This window comes from Dermacentor andersoni, chromosome 5 (genome assembly GCF_023375885.2).
Source record: "Dermacentor andersoni chromosome 5, qqDerAnde1_hic_scaffold, whole genome shotgun sequence".
Classification (NCBI taxonomy): domain Eukaryota; kingdom Metazoa; phylum Arthropoda; class Arachnida; order Ixodida; family Ixodidae; genus Dermacentor; species Dermacentor andersoni.
The window spans coordinates 6249785-6263730 of NC_092818.1; the positions used below are offsets into that span (position 1 = coordinate 6249785).

The following is a 13946-nucleotide window of genomic DNA, read 5'->3' on the forward strand; positions in this document are numbered from 1 at the left end:
TATGTGCCCTGGTAGAACCCTGGGAGTGTTAGCCAGCGCCTCCACTCACAAACCTTGGCGGCCTGTTGTCCGTGTTGTCCATGTTGTCCTTGATGTCAGTGTTTGTTGGCCTCTTATAATATGACTAATAAAAATCGGGCCCCTCGGTTTACCCCCTGTCTACTCGCTTTTATATATATATATATATATATATACGGTCCGGAAAGGCGGTCGAGCCCCAGCCACCACCCCCCCTCCCCCTGGACGAATCAAAACTCTCCGCCTATTGCTCGAGCCACCCATACCCGAAGCCAACACGAAGGAAAGGGTGCCACTCTGAATTCTCGCCGCTAATGGTGGGGGCGCACGCGGCGCCGCGGATACTACTTGGAAAGTGATCGGCGACGAAGACAGTCCGCCGTGCGCTGCAGTTTCGCTGCTGTTGGCCTTGAAGCGAGAGGCAGCACGATGTTCAATCGGTCACTGCTGCTGCCGCGCTTCCTCACTCCATCTTTTTGACAGCGAGTTCCTCTGCTAATTGAGTGAGGTGTTCATCTTTGCTCGTGTGTACGTGACGCATGCTTCTTAATTTGGTTAGTAAGCCGATGTTTACAAGTTTATGCGGCCGATAACTCTACTATCCTTATTTCATATGGCTGCCTACGAATTTGATATCCCAGTCAATGCTTCTCCTTTCGGGTGAAACTGCGACTGTTTTTCTCAAATTATTAAGCAGGAAATTTTACAAGGACGATTGCACATTTGTTGAATTTCTAGTTTATAACCACATCTGTACATGCAAGACGTTAGAACAAGGCGTACGCTCGCCCGCATGTTTGTTTAACAAATTCATTGTAAAAGTACTCACATCTTTGCCTGGAATTCCTGGGAGTCCTCTTTCACCTTGAGGCCCTGGTGGACCCTGTTATGAGGCAAAAATAAGATACCAGTGTTAACCTACTATACGAAGTGTTAACGCGAGCAGAGCATTTATTGAATGTTCAGTGCGCTCATTGTCTTGCGCTGTAGATGGCTGACCATGAAAACGACGGCCATCATCGTCATCGTGAAAGTATTCTCGTTACCAAATCACTAGCCCCACTGTAACCATATGTCTTAGTGCACCACCGTACTCGCCTCGCCATCGAACCTGGGTGCGTTAAAGGGACTGACAACTGGCCGGAATGTGTTGTGAGACCTTGATGGAAATGAAATGACCATAATTTATAGTGACATAGTCCAGCACGCTCTTCGGGATTCACGTAGTAAATATAATTTTTTTTTTTGGCAAAGAAAATCACAGAAAGCAGTACGTGGCGAGACCTGGCGGTGAAATCTTGATACTTCGAAATGTAGTCAAGAGATTACGGTACGAAAGTCGAATGTCAATAAGTACAGTATAACTATTGCTTAAAATTGCAGTTAGTATATTATTAGGCACTTGCGCTTTATTCTATACGTATTACGGAGTAAAGAAAGTCCACCCTAACGAGTGGCACTAGCGTGATCCCACATGCACGCGGTTGTATGCGCGCGAGTATTCGACGAGATTGCAAGTACCCAGAATTTTATGATCACCCTGTAATACAAGATGCCATCGACGAGTTGTGCCGCAAATGGGTGCGTTTTTTACCTTCTTGTCGGCGCCTCTGCCACACTGTACCAACGCCAAGCTCTCTGCAGACCATCGGCAGATTGTCGACGTCGACAGAGGCGCGGACACGAAAGAAAACGCGCTGTTGCCTACAGTCAGCAGACCGAAGTCGGTGTCGGGTCAGCCCAGTGTGAGTGAGCATTTACCAGTCGGCATTCTCCAGGCGCGCTGCTCGTGGTCTATCGTGTTAGTCGGATTTGTCGCTTCCGCTGCCGCTTTTTCCATGGAAACGTAACGTTCGGGTGATTATTCGTAAGGATCTAAATTCTGAGCACGCAAGCGAGCTAAAATGCTTTGTTCCAGCTCGCTCAAGTCTTCGAGAGACGACATCGGAAATCAGAAACACACGCTTGGCTGCAGCAGCCCGAACCGCTTATCAGGTGTAAAAGCGTCGTTTCGTTTCCGACGCGCTTGGTTTTGTTTTGACTAGCCACATATCAAAGCAGTTGGGCAGGAAACCGCAAGAACACGTAGCTATTATAGCAGAAATACTCTAACTATTTCGAAAACATGAATCGCAGGAATATCGACTTGATAAACAAAATAATGCTTTCTCACACCTCTCAAGCAGACTCGTCGTCTGCTTCCCACTAGTGCCGGCCTATAATCGCTATCGCACTCACCTATCGCACTTTTCGGCATGCTTCCAGTGAACGACTTCATCCTCACTGCAGATCGACATATTCTGATAAAAAATGTTGCATGGAGTTTTCCGCGTTACTACGTCATGATTACACGTCCTGGCCGGTAAGCTTTGCATTCCGGTAAAAAAGGTGGCTACCATGAAAATTGCTTGCAGTACCTTTAACCACTGCGAAATGATTTACCGTGCTTTAAAGGAAATATTATCAGTAACATAGGGCGATGCTATTCAATATACAGTTACTTAGAAAAACAAGAAAATGCGGTAGGTCTCATCTCCCGACGACTGTCGACCGTAATGCGAATAGCAGTCGAGCAATGTAGCGACCAACCATGGTTCATCGACAGGGTGATGACGATGGCATCACGCCGATGGTGGGACGACGACGGCGTACGTGATGAGAGCCGGTTGCTGAAGTGGCGAACGATGGAAGGATCGCGAATGACAACGAATGAAGGACGATGACTGTATGACGACCATGGCGTGACAACGTCATAAGGAGAAAGGGTTGGCGACGTGTGTATTATCACAACGGCGGGTCGACATCTATATCATGAAACCCGTATGATGACGATGGTGCAGCGATATCGGCATGACGGGAGTCGGATGACGAAGCTGCAGTGGCAATGATGGCATGACCACGATGACTTTCGAACGGTGGTCTGACGATGGAGGCATGATAGCGACTGTACGACGACGGTAACGTAACAAGGGCGGCATAATAACTATTTAATGGTGCCAGTATCATTACAATACAATGAGGAACAATTGACGCGGACAGAACGAGGAAGGCGGTATGAGGACAAGGATATGACTGTGAGATGACGTAACTGAAGTGACTGCAATCTTACAACGACAGCGTGACGACCATGTAACGACCATGTCGCGATGACGGTGGCATCGTGATAGTTGGACAACAACGTTGGAATGATAACGATGTAACAACTACGATTGCATCACAATCCAGAACACGCACCTAGTGACCTAAGCTATAAATAACCTGGACCACTGGCTCCGAGTAGAAGGCATTACAACGACACGACGAGAGTAACATCACGTAGCTAGAATGACAGCCATTGAACGAGCACGAAGGCATTACTGTGGCGTGATGACTGGAAGATGGCCGTGTGACAACGAATGCATTGCGACTGTACGACGACGATGGCGTGACAATGATGTCATGGCAAGCGTGGATCATAACGTTGCAATGACAGCGATTGAACGACCACCACGCCATCACGACCCCGAGCATATACCTCGTAGCACAACCTATGTGATAACTTAGGCCACTGGTTTAGAGTAGAAGGCCTTTCAACGACGACATGACGAAAATAAGGGATAACTGAGCTGGAGTGACGACAATGGAAAGATCACGCCGGCATCATGACCAGGAAGGAGCACATACCTTGTGGTCCAAGCTTGTAGACAACAAAGGTCACTGGGTCGGCTTAGGACGACGGACGGATGGACGGACGGACGGACGGACGGACGGACGGACGGACGGACGGACGGACGGACGGACGGACGGACAGACGGACGGACGGACGGACGGACGGACAGACAGACAGACAGACAGACGGACGGACGGAGGGACAGACAGACAGACAGACAGACAGACAGACAGACAGACAGACAGACAGACAGACAGACAGACAGACAGACAGACAGACAGACAGACAGACAGACAGACAGACAGACAGACAGACAGACAGACAGACTCAAAGGGCTAAAATAGGCACAGAATGGTATTCGCATTAAAAGAAACGCGCTATACTCATGCCATACTATAGAAAAATGAGACGAGTCTTTATTCAGGCAAAAACACGCAAGCAACTGGCCACTCAACAGTATGCTGTGTTTGGTATTTCTGCGCTTATCTTCTGTTGCGCTCTGCACTGAGTGTGACGGCTTTTGTGCATGTGATGTGCTAGAGGAGGGCGTCTGTGCATGTGTTTCAAAGGCCATAACATGTTATATGGATCAAACTAAAAGAAGCACTGGCCTAAGATTCAAAGAAATAGTTCATTGACATTTTGAGGCCGCTACGCGTCACGTAATAACATCGAAGAAAAACACGAGAGGATACGATTATTTATTTGCTAAGTTACGCAGAGTATGGGTGTATATCTCATAGATGCTGTAGAAGTAACCTGCAAATGTACTTATAACGCTCATCTCCTCGTAACTGCATCATTGTAACCCGCTTTTGAAAAAGAAATTCACAGGCAGTTATGTATCCTTACGTAATTTGAACGCAAAAGCATTATGAGTTCTCTAAGTTATCACCATTGACGACTTCATAAGTACTACAATATGTTTGCGTTACCCTTGCTTTCCTTTTCCTGCGTTCATTATTTACCAGACCGTAACCATTGAGAACTCATCGCCAAGAAGCTACAAGTTCATATTGCTACGTGCTATTGAAAGCAGATGATGTCGACATTTTAGTGGATGGATGGATGGATGGATGGATGGATGGATGGATGATTGAGGCTCAACCCTTTGAATCGGGCGGCGGCCGCATGCGACACCTAGCGTTGAATGGTACTATATGCATGCATACCTAGGGATTCACTCGTTTAATTTTGCGTTGATATTATGCACCAATCAGATAGCCTCCGTTTAGTTATTTCTACCTGTTCACAGTCTATTTTACTTTCCCTGTCTTTAAAACACAAAGCTTTGAATAGTTCCCCGTTACATTCATCTGCAGGATGAAGTTTACAAGTAAGTCTCAGGTGTTCAGCCGTTTCCTCCTCCTCTCCACACGCCCCGCACAACAAATCTATCGCCTGGTATCTGGCTCGGTACAGATTAGTCCGCACTACACCTGTCCTGGATCCAACCACAATGAGCTTCGCTTTGAGTTGTAAATATTTTCTTTGGCTATTTCTTGCTTAAACGTCCTGTATGTCTCTAATGCCGATTTGGTTTGCATCTCTGTTTTCCACATGCCCCCTCTCTGTCTCCTTAACCTTTTTCTTGACGGATGATTCCTCACCTGTCCTCCCACTGCTGCCTAGGTATTCGCTTGTCAATTTTCTAGTTCGCTTCATCCACCTTGTGTCAGCATTCCTCGTGTATAAGCAACTAAAAACCCTCCTAGCCCACCGCATTTCCCCCACTTTTCCCAATCGCTCCTCAAATAATACCTTGCTACTAGCCTCTCTGCCCTCGAAAGAAGACCATCCCAGATCACCCTGCACCCCAAGATTTGGTGTCTTGTCATGTGCTCCCAGAGCGAGCCTACTCACACCACGTTGCCTAGTTTCCAACTATTGCCGGGTCTCTGCTCTCATACATAGAACTGCATTGTCAAAACGACGATTGCGCGTACTCATAAGCGCCCTCTGGCTGATCTGATGATAACGACGTGCGTTTCTTGATCTAGGCTGGCTTCCATGGTGGCAAGTGCTTCCTACCCCTTGTATATAGTCCGCTTAAATAGTTAACCTACTGTGCTTGCACATAACATTTATTGGTGGAGGTGCTAGGTACTACTACTGATGACGGAGCTTCGCAGCGTACGCCCCTTCGAATCTAACGCCATGCAGCACGTGTGATGACACGTCGCCGCCAGCTAAGCCTGTGACCGCCGCCCAATTTATCGCCCTCGCATATCCCCGCAATCCCTGGGCCTTTTCCAGGGCAAACAACGTGGATGTGGACGCATGGCTCAGTATGTACGAGCGTGCCAGCAAACAGAATGGCAGGGATCCAACTGTAATGCTGGCTAGCGTCATATTTTGCCTCAACGGAACCCCTTGCTTCTACTTTCGGACCCACGAGGACGATCGCACCAGCTGGGCCACATTCAAGCAGTAGCTCTGCGGCCTTCTTGGCAGCCCGTTTGGTCGACAGCTTACCACCAAGAAACAACTAGCGGTACGTACCCAGACGTCAACTGAGCCGTACTTGCAGTACATACAGGACGTGCTGGCCGGGCGTATACAAGCTGACCAGATATCCGAGGATAACAAGATCCATATTTTGAAGGGTATTGCAGACGACGCGTTCAATCTTCACCAACGTGACCACTGTTGTCAGCGTGATCAAAGAGTGCCGCCGTCTAGAGCGAGCGAAGTGCCGGCGCAACTCGTCGCAGTTAGAGCTCCCACCAAATACCGCAGCAAGGCCGTCTTGCAAGGCAACTCCTTTTCAAGCATCCACCTCACACAACGACACGCGGACTCCAGGCCGTATGTCTGGCTTCATATAGGCCCACGGTATCCGAGACCTCGACGCTGGATGTTTCATTCATGCCAGCCATTCTTCGCAAAGAATTTGCGAACCTTGGCCTGTGCTCTGCTGTCTGCGCCATGAACACTCCTGATGCCGCCCTAGTCTCTCCGCGGACAGGCCTCGTCACGGACCGTATGCCCTTCATCGTTCCAGAAACCCGTTGGAACGGAGAAAAGCCGATCATAAGCATGTCTGTTTCCACTGCAGCCGTGTTGGACTCATTGCTCGCTATTGCTGCAGCCCATTTCCCAATTACTCTGCTCCCTTCCGTACTGCAAGCTGCTATACCCCCCCGCACGGAATCCTCTGCACACAATTTCCGTAAGGAAGCTACTGGCTACGCCGAGTCACCTCCACAGCATTGCCGTCCATCACGTTCACCGACACACCGCAGCTCACCTTCGCCGTCCTTTAGCCACCGCTTTTCGCTCGAAAACTAGAGTGCGCAGCTTCTGGAGCTGAGGCTGCACTATCGACCTTCACCCACAATAACCGTTGCGCTTACGTGACCTCCGGAACACATTTGAAGTCCACGTCGACAGCGTCACTGGTAGAGATTTGGTGGATACTAGGGCACACGTCTCTGTGAGGAGTGCAAGTTGTCGTCGTCGCAGGAAAAAGGTCCTTACACCTCCCACGACCCGAGTCCTACCTGTAGTTGACGGTGCGGCTGTCGGTGTCGCTGTTGTTGGGATGTGCGCCGCTCGGCTAAGCGTGGCTTGTACACCAGGTGGCTGTTATTAAGACGAAACCCTTAAATGGCTCACGAGTTGGAAAATTTACCGTCCGGCGTTATGGCGCCTAAATTCAATGCCACCAAAACTGATGGGATCTTTGGTGGGAGTCGAACCCATGACTTTTGGTGTTAAATAAAGCGGAGGTATTAGGGCACAGGTAATTATTTAGGAAAATTAGACGCCCACCCAATCGTAGAAACTGATTAGCGATGGCTACGATTGGTTGGATGTCTCATTTCGCTTGATTAATTACTTCTCTCCACCTTGCGGGTTTCCGCAGGACTATTACGCCACGGCACACGTAATTAGGATAGAGTTAAGGCATTCGAACCTATGACCTTCTATGACAGTAGAACCCAGGACCTTTGGTGATAAGCCAGATTTATCAATGCACAGTTGATTAAGATACGCTTAATTAGGACATCCGAACCCACGAACTTTGGTGGGAGAAAAGTAGGATGTAACCACGCATTCAAATGAGAATGTCAAGTAATTTGATTAATGTCTCGTGAGAGCACAGGCTTTCGCCTTCATCCTCTATACCGTATGCTAAAGTGGCTGCCAATTTTCTTGCAGTCCTAACGCACTATCCTCACAACCTCGTACTTTGCCTTGGTTTTCTTTCTACCCACTCCGCTCTAATTGAATTCTCTGCCGGTGTCCACCGCCTCGAACTGCCTCGCCTGTGTGAACGAGTGACCAACCGCCTCCATCTCACTTACATTGAAGAGATTTGGGTTCGCCTAAGTTCTAAAACCATGACGTAGGTCGAATTCTCATGTTCGCCAGCTGTTCCAGATGCCGACTACTACGTGACGCCTCTTAATGACGCCCTGCTCACACATGGTATTGTTGTGCCCTACACGGTCCTAAGCATAACGGCTAACAGGAGCTGCCTCCAACGTTTGGCTTTATCAAGCAAATACTTCCACAGGGGCTTTCCATAGCCCAGCTTTTCTCCTGCAAGCCTTCAGCTAGAAGTTTTTGCACTGGATGCTACATGTGTTCCGAAAGGCACTCAGACGCCGACAACTTGTGGCAGCCGGGAAATTCGCCGCATGATTGCTAATCACCTTCCAACTGTGAGTGATCGAATCAGGTTCCAGCTGAAGCTCATATTCAGTGTGTCGTTGAGCTTGTGCGTATCCTACCACGTATCACGAGTGAGATGTTCAGTGTAGCGGACAATCTTCTCCTTAAACTTATTGATGCGTGAGCGTAGTTTTCGATTGAGCTTATTTCTTTTCCATCTTTTTATGATGTCATAACGTGCCCTTAGACGTATTTTCGAGTCCCACCAAGACATTTTCGAGCACAGTAATCGGCGTTTGGGCCTGACGTCCATTGCCGCACATCGCATACACGCAGGCGATGCCATCCCTGTTCACCTAGGCCCTTATTGAGTTCCTTCGTCTGATCGAAGCGTGATGCAGCGTGAAGTCAACAAGATGCTTGGCAAGGACATTATCGAGCCATACTTCTGTCCCACAGCGTCCCTTATTCTTTTATCTTGAAAAAAAGAGATGGAAAAAAAAAAACTTTCCTGTGGACTAATGCCACCTCAACAACACTACGAAGACAGACGTTTACCTGCTACCACGAATTGATGATGTCCTTGATGGTACCGTTTACTTATATTCTATGGACCTATGATGCGGATATTGGCAGATTGCTGTAGACCCAGAGGACCAGAATAAAACAGCTTTTGCAACTCCGGGTGAGCTTTACCCATTCAAGGTAATACCTTTCGGTATGCGAAATGCCTCAGCCACATTCGAGTGCAGGAAGGACCCTCTGCTTCATGGATTCAAGTGGTATACATGCTTGTGTTATTTAGGTGACGTAGTTGTGTTTTCACCTACGTTTGATACCCACTTCCAACGCTTCTCGGCGATTCTTGACGTGTTCCGCCGAGCCGAAATTCAGCTAAATTCACTGAAGTGCCGTTTTTGCAGTCGCCGCATTACGTTTCTTGGTCATATTTTGGACGCTGCCGGCATACAATCTGACTCAGAAAAAATTTGAACCGCGAAAGATTTCTCTGTGTCTAAGTTTGCTAAAGGTTTTCGCAGCTTTGCGGGCCTCTGCTCCTATTCAAGCCATATCGTTAAGGACCCCGCTCCACAGAAAATCCCGCGTTGTCGTCTGGCGTCGGCACCGGGCGTCCTGTGAGTGAAACTCGCCCTACATATTCTATACGGCACTAATGTTCTTCTATTATTAAGGTTCCTCATGCCTTGTCTTACATTATTTACAAAGCTGTTCCTTGGAATTTGGAATACGACAGCCCACAAACAAATGTCATAAAACAAAACGCCGACAGCACATGTCTATTATGTTACATCTTCTCAGACTGATATATTAATTGTGTGAAACAATAACAGCAGATTGCCACGCGTAAGAGGCCGCGTTGCTACCAGAAATCTCGTCTTTGGGCAGAGCGATCGCCGCCACCGTTCGCCAGTAAACATTACGGTTACAAAAGCTGCAGTTGACAGAAAGCGCCAAAAGTAGTCAAGGATTTTGAAAACTATCGCGTCCCACTCTTAGAGGCGAATCTTAAGCATCCTCCAAATTATTTTCCCGTTCCGGAAGAATTTCGCAGTGATTGCGAAGGCGCTCACATATCTTCTTCAAACAAGACGTTCCTTATACCTGGGGCTGTGCGCAAACCTCTGCTTTCTGTGAATTAACTCTTATTAACTCCCATTTTCGCTCACTTCCACCGGTCAGTTCCAACCGAAGTTCGCACTGACGCGAGTACATAAGGAATAGGCGCTGTCTTCGCCCAACATCAACGTGGAGCGAGCTGCGCCATCGCTTATGCGAGCAGGCAGCTCTCTGCATCGGAGCGAAATGCGTCAATTACAGTTTGTTAGTGCCTCGCTCTTGTATAGGCAGTTTCAAAAGTTCGGCCCTCTCTACGTGGCTGAGGCTCTCAGTAGTTTTAAACCGCCGTGCCCTGTGTTGTCTCAGCTTACTGAAAGGTCCTACAGGCAGACTCGCTCGATGGGGACTGCGGCCTCAAGATTACACTTACACGGTGGTATACTGGGAGCATGCACAAAGACGCGGATTGTTTGCCCCGCTATTCAGTAGCCGAGTGCGAATCTCCGCGCACTGATTTACCCCATTCCCTCTTTTATCCGTGGCCCATTTGTATGACACCGCCGACGAACAGCACCACGATGCCTACTTCAGAGAAATATTCCAGCACCTGTAATCCTCTGCCAACTCGGTGCTGGGAGATGATTCCGATATCCTTGAAGGATATCGGCGCATGACGCATACCATGACGATCCCAATTTTTTCTTAGTAAGAACACCTGCGCTCCGCAGTGCTTCGTGAGCTGCGCGACGCCCTGGCCGCTGGCTACGGTGGTGTCACTCGCACACATGGCCCCTGGCGCCGGCGTTTCTAGTGGCCGGCTCTAGCCCGCTAAATGCGGCCTAATGACAGTGCCTGCCAGCTCAGTGAACGTTGAAAGAAACTGTCTACGCATCCCCTTGGTTATCTTGAGTCCATCGACGTCCCACCTAAGCCCTTCTTCCGTGTCGGTTTGGACCTTGTCGGACCATTTCCTACATCTGCATCAAGAAACAAATGGGTTGCCGTCGCTACCAATTACGCGACACGCTACGCAATGGCACGAGCGCTGGGCGCCAGCTGTGCTACAGACGCGACAGACTTCTTCCTCCGTTACGTAATTTTAGGGCGTGGTGCCCCACGTCAACTGCTGACCGACTGAAGCCGTACCTTCCTGTGGAAAGACGTTGACATGATCCTGCGCTGCTGTTCCACGCATCACACGGTCACGACGTCATACCATTGCCAGACGAACGAGTTCACCGAGTCCTTGAATCGAACCTTAACAGATATGTTTTCCAATCCAGTGTTGGCGGACCACCGTGATTAGGACTTTGCACTGTCATACGCGACGTTCCTATATAATTCCTCCGGCCACAACACTCCTGGATACTCTGCCTTTTACCTGTTGTTCGGACGTGAAACAACCTTACCTTTGGACACATTCCTTCCTTCCCTGCAACTTCGACTATATGCACGCGACAACATTGCCAACTCCATTACCAGTAGTAGACTCGCTGCATCCGAAGCAATTCACAAGCGCTTTTACCACCAGCGACACCACGACGAAACTTTTGCTCATGGTGCCCTCGCGCTAGGACATTAGTGTTGAAGCACTAATGACAACCTTGTGGGCATCACTAAGGAGTGTGCATCAGAAGTCGGTGTTAACTCCGCTAGACAGGATACCAGTAAGCTATCGCAGGAGACGAAAAATCTGACCAAGAAACGCCAATGAATGAAAGCCTCTAACCCTACAGCTAGAATAGAACTGGCAAAACTTTCGAAGTCAATTAACAAGCGTAAGACAGCTGACATAAGGAAGTATAATATGGACAGTATTGAACATGCTCTCAGGTACGGAGGAAGCCTAAAAGCAGTGAAGGAACTAGGAATTGGCAAGAATCAGATGTATGCGTTAAGAGACGAAGCTGGCAATATCATTACTAATATGGATGAGATAGTTGAAGTGGCTGAGGAGTTCTATAGAGATTTATACAGTACCAGTGGCACCCGCAATGATAATGGAAGAGAGAATAGTCTAGAGGAATTCGAAATCCCACAGGTAACGCCGGAAGAAGTAAAGAAAGTCTTGGGAGATATGCAAAGGGGGAAGGCAGCTGGGGTGGATCATGTAACAGCAGATTTGTTGAAGGATGGTGGGCAGATTGTTCTAAAGGAACTGGCCACCCTGTATACGCAATGCCTCGGGACTTCGAGCGTACCGGTATCTTGGAAAAACGCTAACATAATCCTAATCAATAAGAAAGGGGACGCAAAAACTTGAAAAATTATAGACCGATCAGTTTACTGTCCGTTGCCTACAAAGTATTTACTAAGGTAATTGCAAATAGAATCAGGAACACCTTAGATTTCCGTCAACCAAAGGACCAGGCAGGATTCCTTAAAGTCTACTCAACAATAGACCATATTCACACTATCAATCAGGTGATAGAAAAATGTGCGGAATATAACCAACCTTTATATATAGCTTTCATTGATTACGAGAAAGCCTTTGATTCAGTCGAAACCTCAGCAGTGATGGAGGCCTTGCAGAATTGGGGTGTAAACGAGGCGTATGTAAGCATACTGAAAGATATCTATAGCGGCTCCACAGCCACCGTAGTCCTCCATAAAGAAAGCAACAAAATCCCAATAAAGAAAGGCGTCAGGCAGGGAAATACGATCTCTCCAATGCTATTCACAGCGTGTTTACAGGATGTATTCAGAGACCTGGATTGGGAAGAATTGGGGATAAAACTTAATGGAGAATACCTTAGTAACTTACAATTCGCTGATGATATTGCCTTGCTTAGTAACTAAGGGGACCAATTGCAATGCATGCTCAGTGACCTGGATAGGCAAAGTAGAAGAGTGGGTCTAAAAATTTATCTGCAGAAAACTAAAGTAATGTTTAACAGTCTCGGAAGAGAACAGCAATTTACAATAGGTAGCGAGGCACTGGAAGTGGTAAGGGAATACATCCACTTAGGGCAGGTAGTGACGGCGGATCCGGATCATGAAACGGAAATAATCAGAAGAATAAGAATGGGCTGGGGTGCGTGGTGAGGCTTACGCATTGCTAAATGACGGCCAAGTCCTCTGCTATAGAAGTCTCCCTGATAAGAAGCAATACGGGGTATGATTCCTAATCCATAAGGTCATAGCGGGCAACATTGCCGAATTCTACAGCATTAAGCAGAGGGTAGAAGTAGTCACAACGAAGCTTAGGTATAGAGGTATAGATTAAAGGCAGTACAAGCCTACGCTCCAACATCCAGTCACGACGATGATGAAGTAGATCAGTTTCATGCAGATGCTTATGCATGTTTGCGTCAAGCCTAGCTGTTTATGAAAAAATCATTATGATGATGATGATGATGATGAATTAGCGATGAAAAAAGTGCAAACTCGGTACATAATAGTAATGGGTGACTTCAATGCAAAAGTGGGGGGAAAGCAGGTGGGTCAACAGACAAATGGCAATCAAGGAGTCGATTCAAGGAACGCTAGAGGAGAGATGCTCGTAGAATTCGCAGCAAGGAATAAGCTAAGAATAATGAACACCTTTTTCAAGAAGCGCAGCAACATAAAGTGGACCTGGAATTGCCCTAATGGTGAAACAAGAAATAACATTGATTTCATACTTTCTACCGACACAAGCATGGTGCAGGATCTGGAAGTGATAGGTAGGGTAAAGCACAGTGATCATGGGTTAGTGAGGACTGGGATTCACCTCAATTTGAACAGAGAAATAGTAAAATTGTTCAAGACAAAACAAGTCGACTTAGAGGCAGTAAGGGTAAAAGCAGACGAATTTAGGCTGGTCATCATCATCATCATCATCATCATCAGCCTAGTTACGCCCACTGCAGGGCAAAGGCCTCTCCCATACTTCTCCAACTACCCCGGTCATGTACTAATTGTGGCCATGTTGTCCCTGCAAACGCCGTAATGTCATCTGGATACCTAACTTTCTGCCGCCCCCTGCTACGCTTCCCTTCTCTTGGAATCCAGTCCGTAGCTCTTAGTGACCATCGGTTATCTTCCCTCCTCATTACATGTCCGGCCCATGCACATTTCTTTTTCTTGATTTCAACTAAGA

At 47.7% G+C, this 13946-nt stretch overlaps 1 protein-coding gene across 1 annotated transcript in view; it reads right to left on the reverse strand.

The window, feature by feature from the left end:
• The window catches only part of LOC126529915 (uncharacterized), a 934270-nt gene that overhangs the window by 705914 nt on the left and 214410 nt on the right, over window positions 1–13946 (reverse strand). Inside the window, exon 10 of the mRNA XM_050177364.3 lies at window positions 848–901. Coding sequence (XP_050033321.1) covers window positions 848–901 — 54 coding nt within the window. The remainder of the gene's footprint in view (window positions 1–847; window positions 902–13946) is intronic.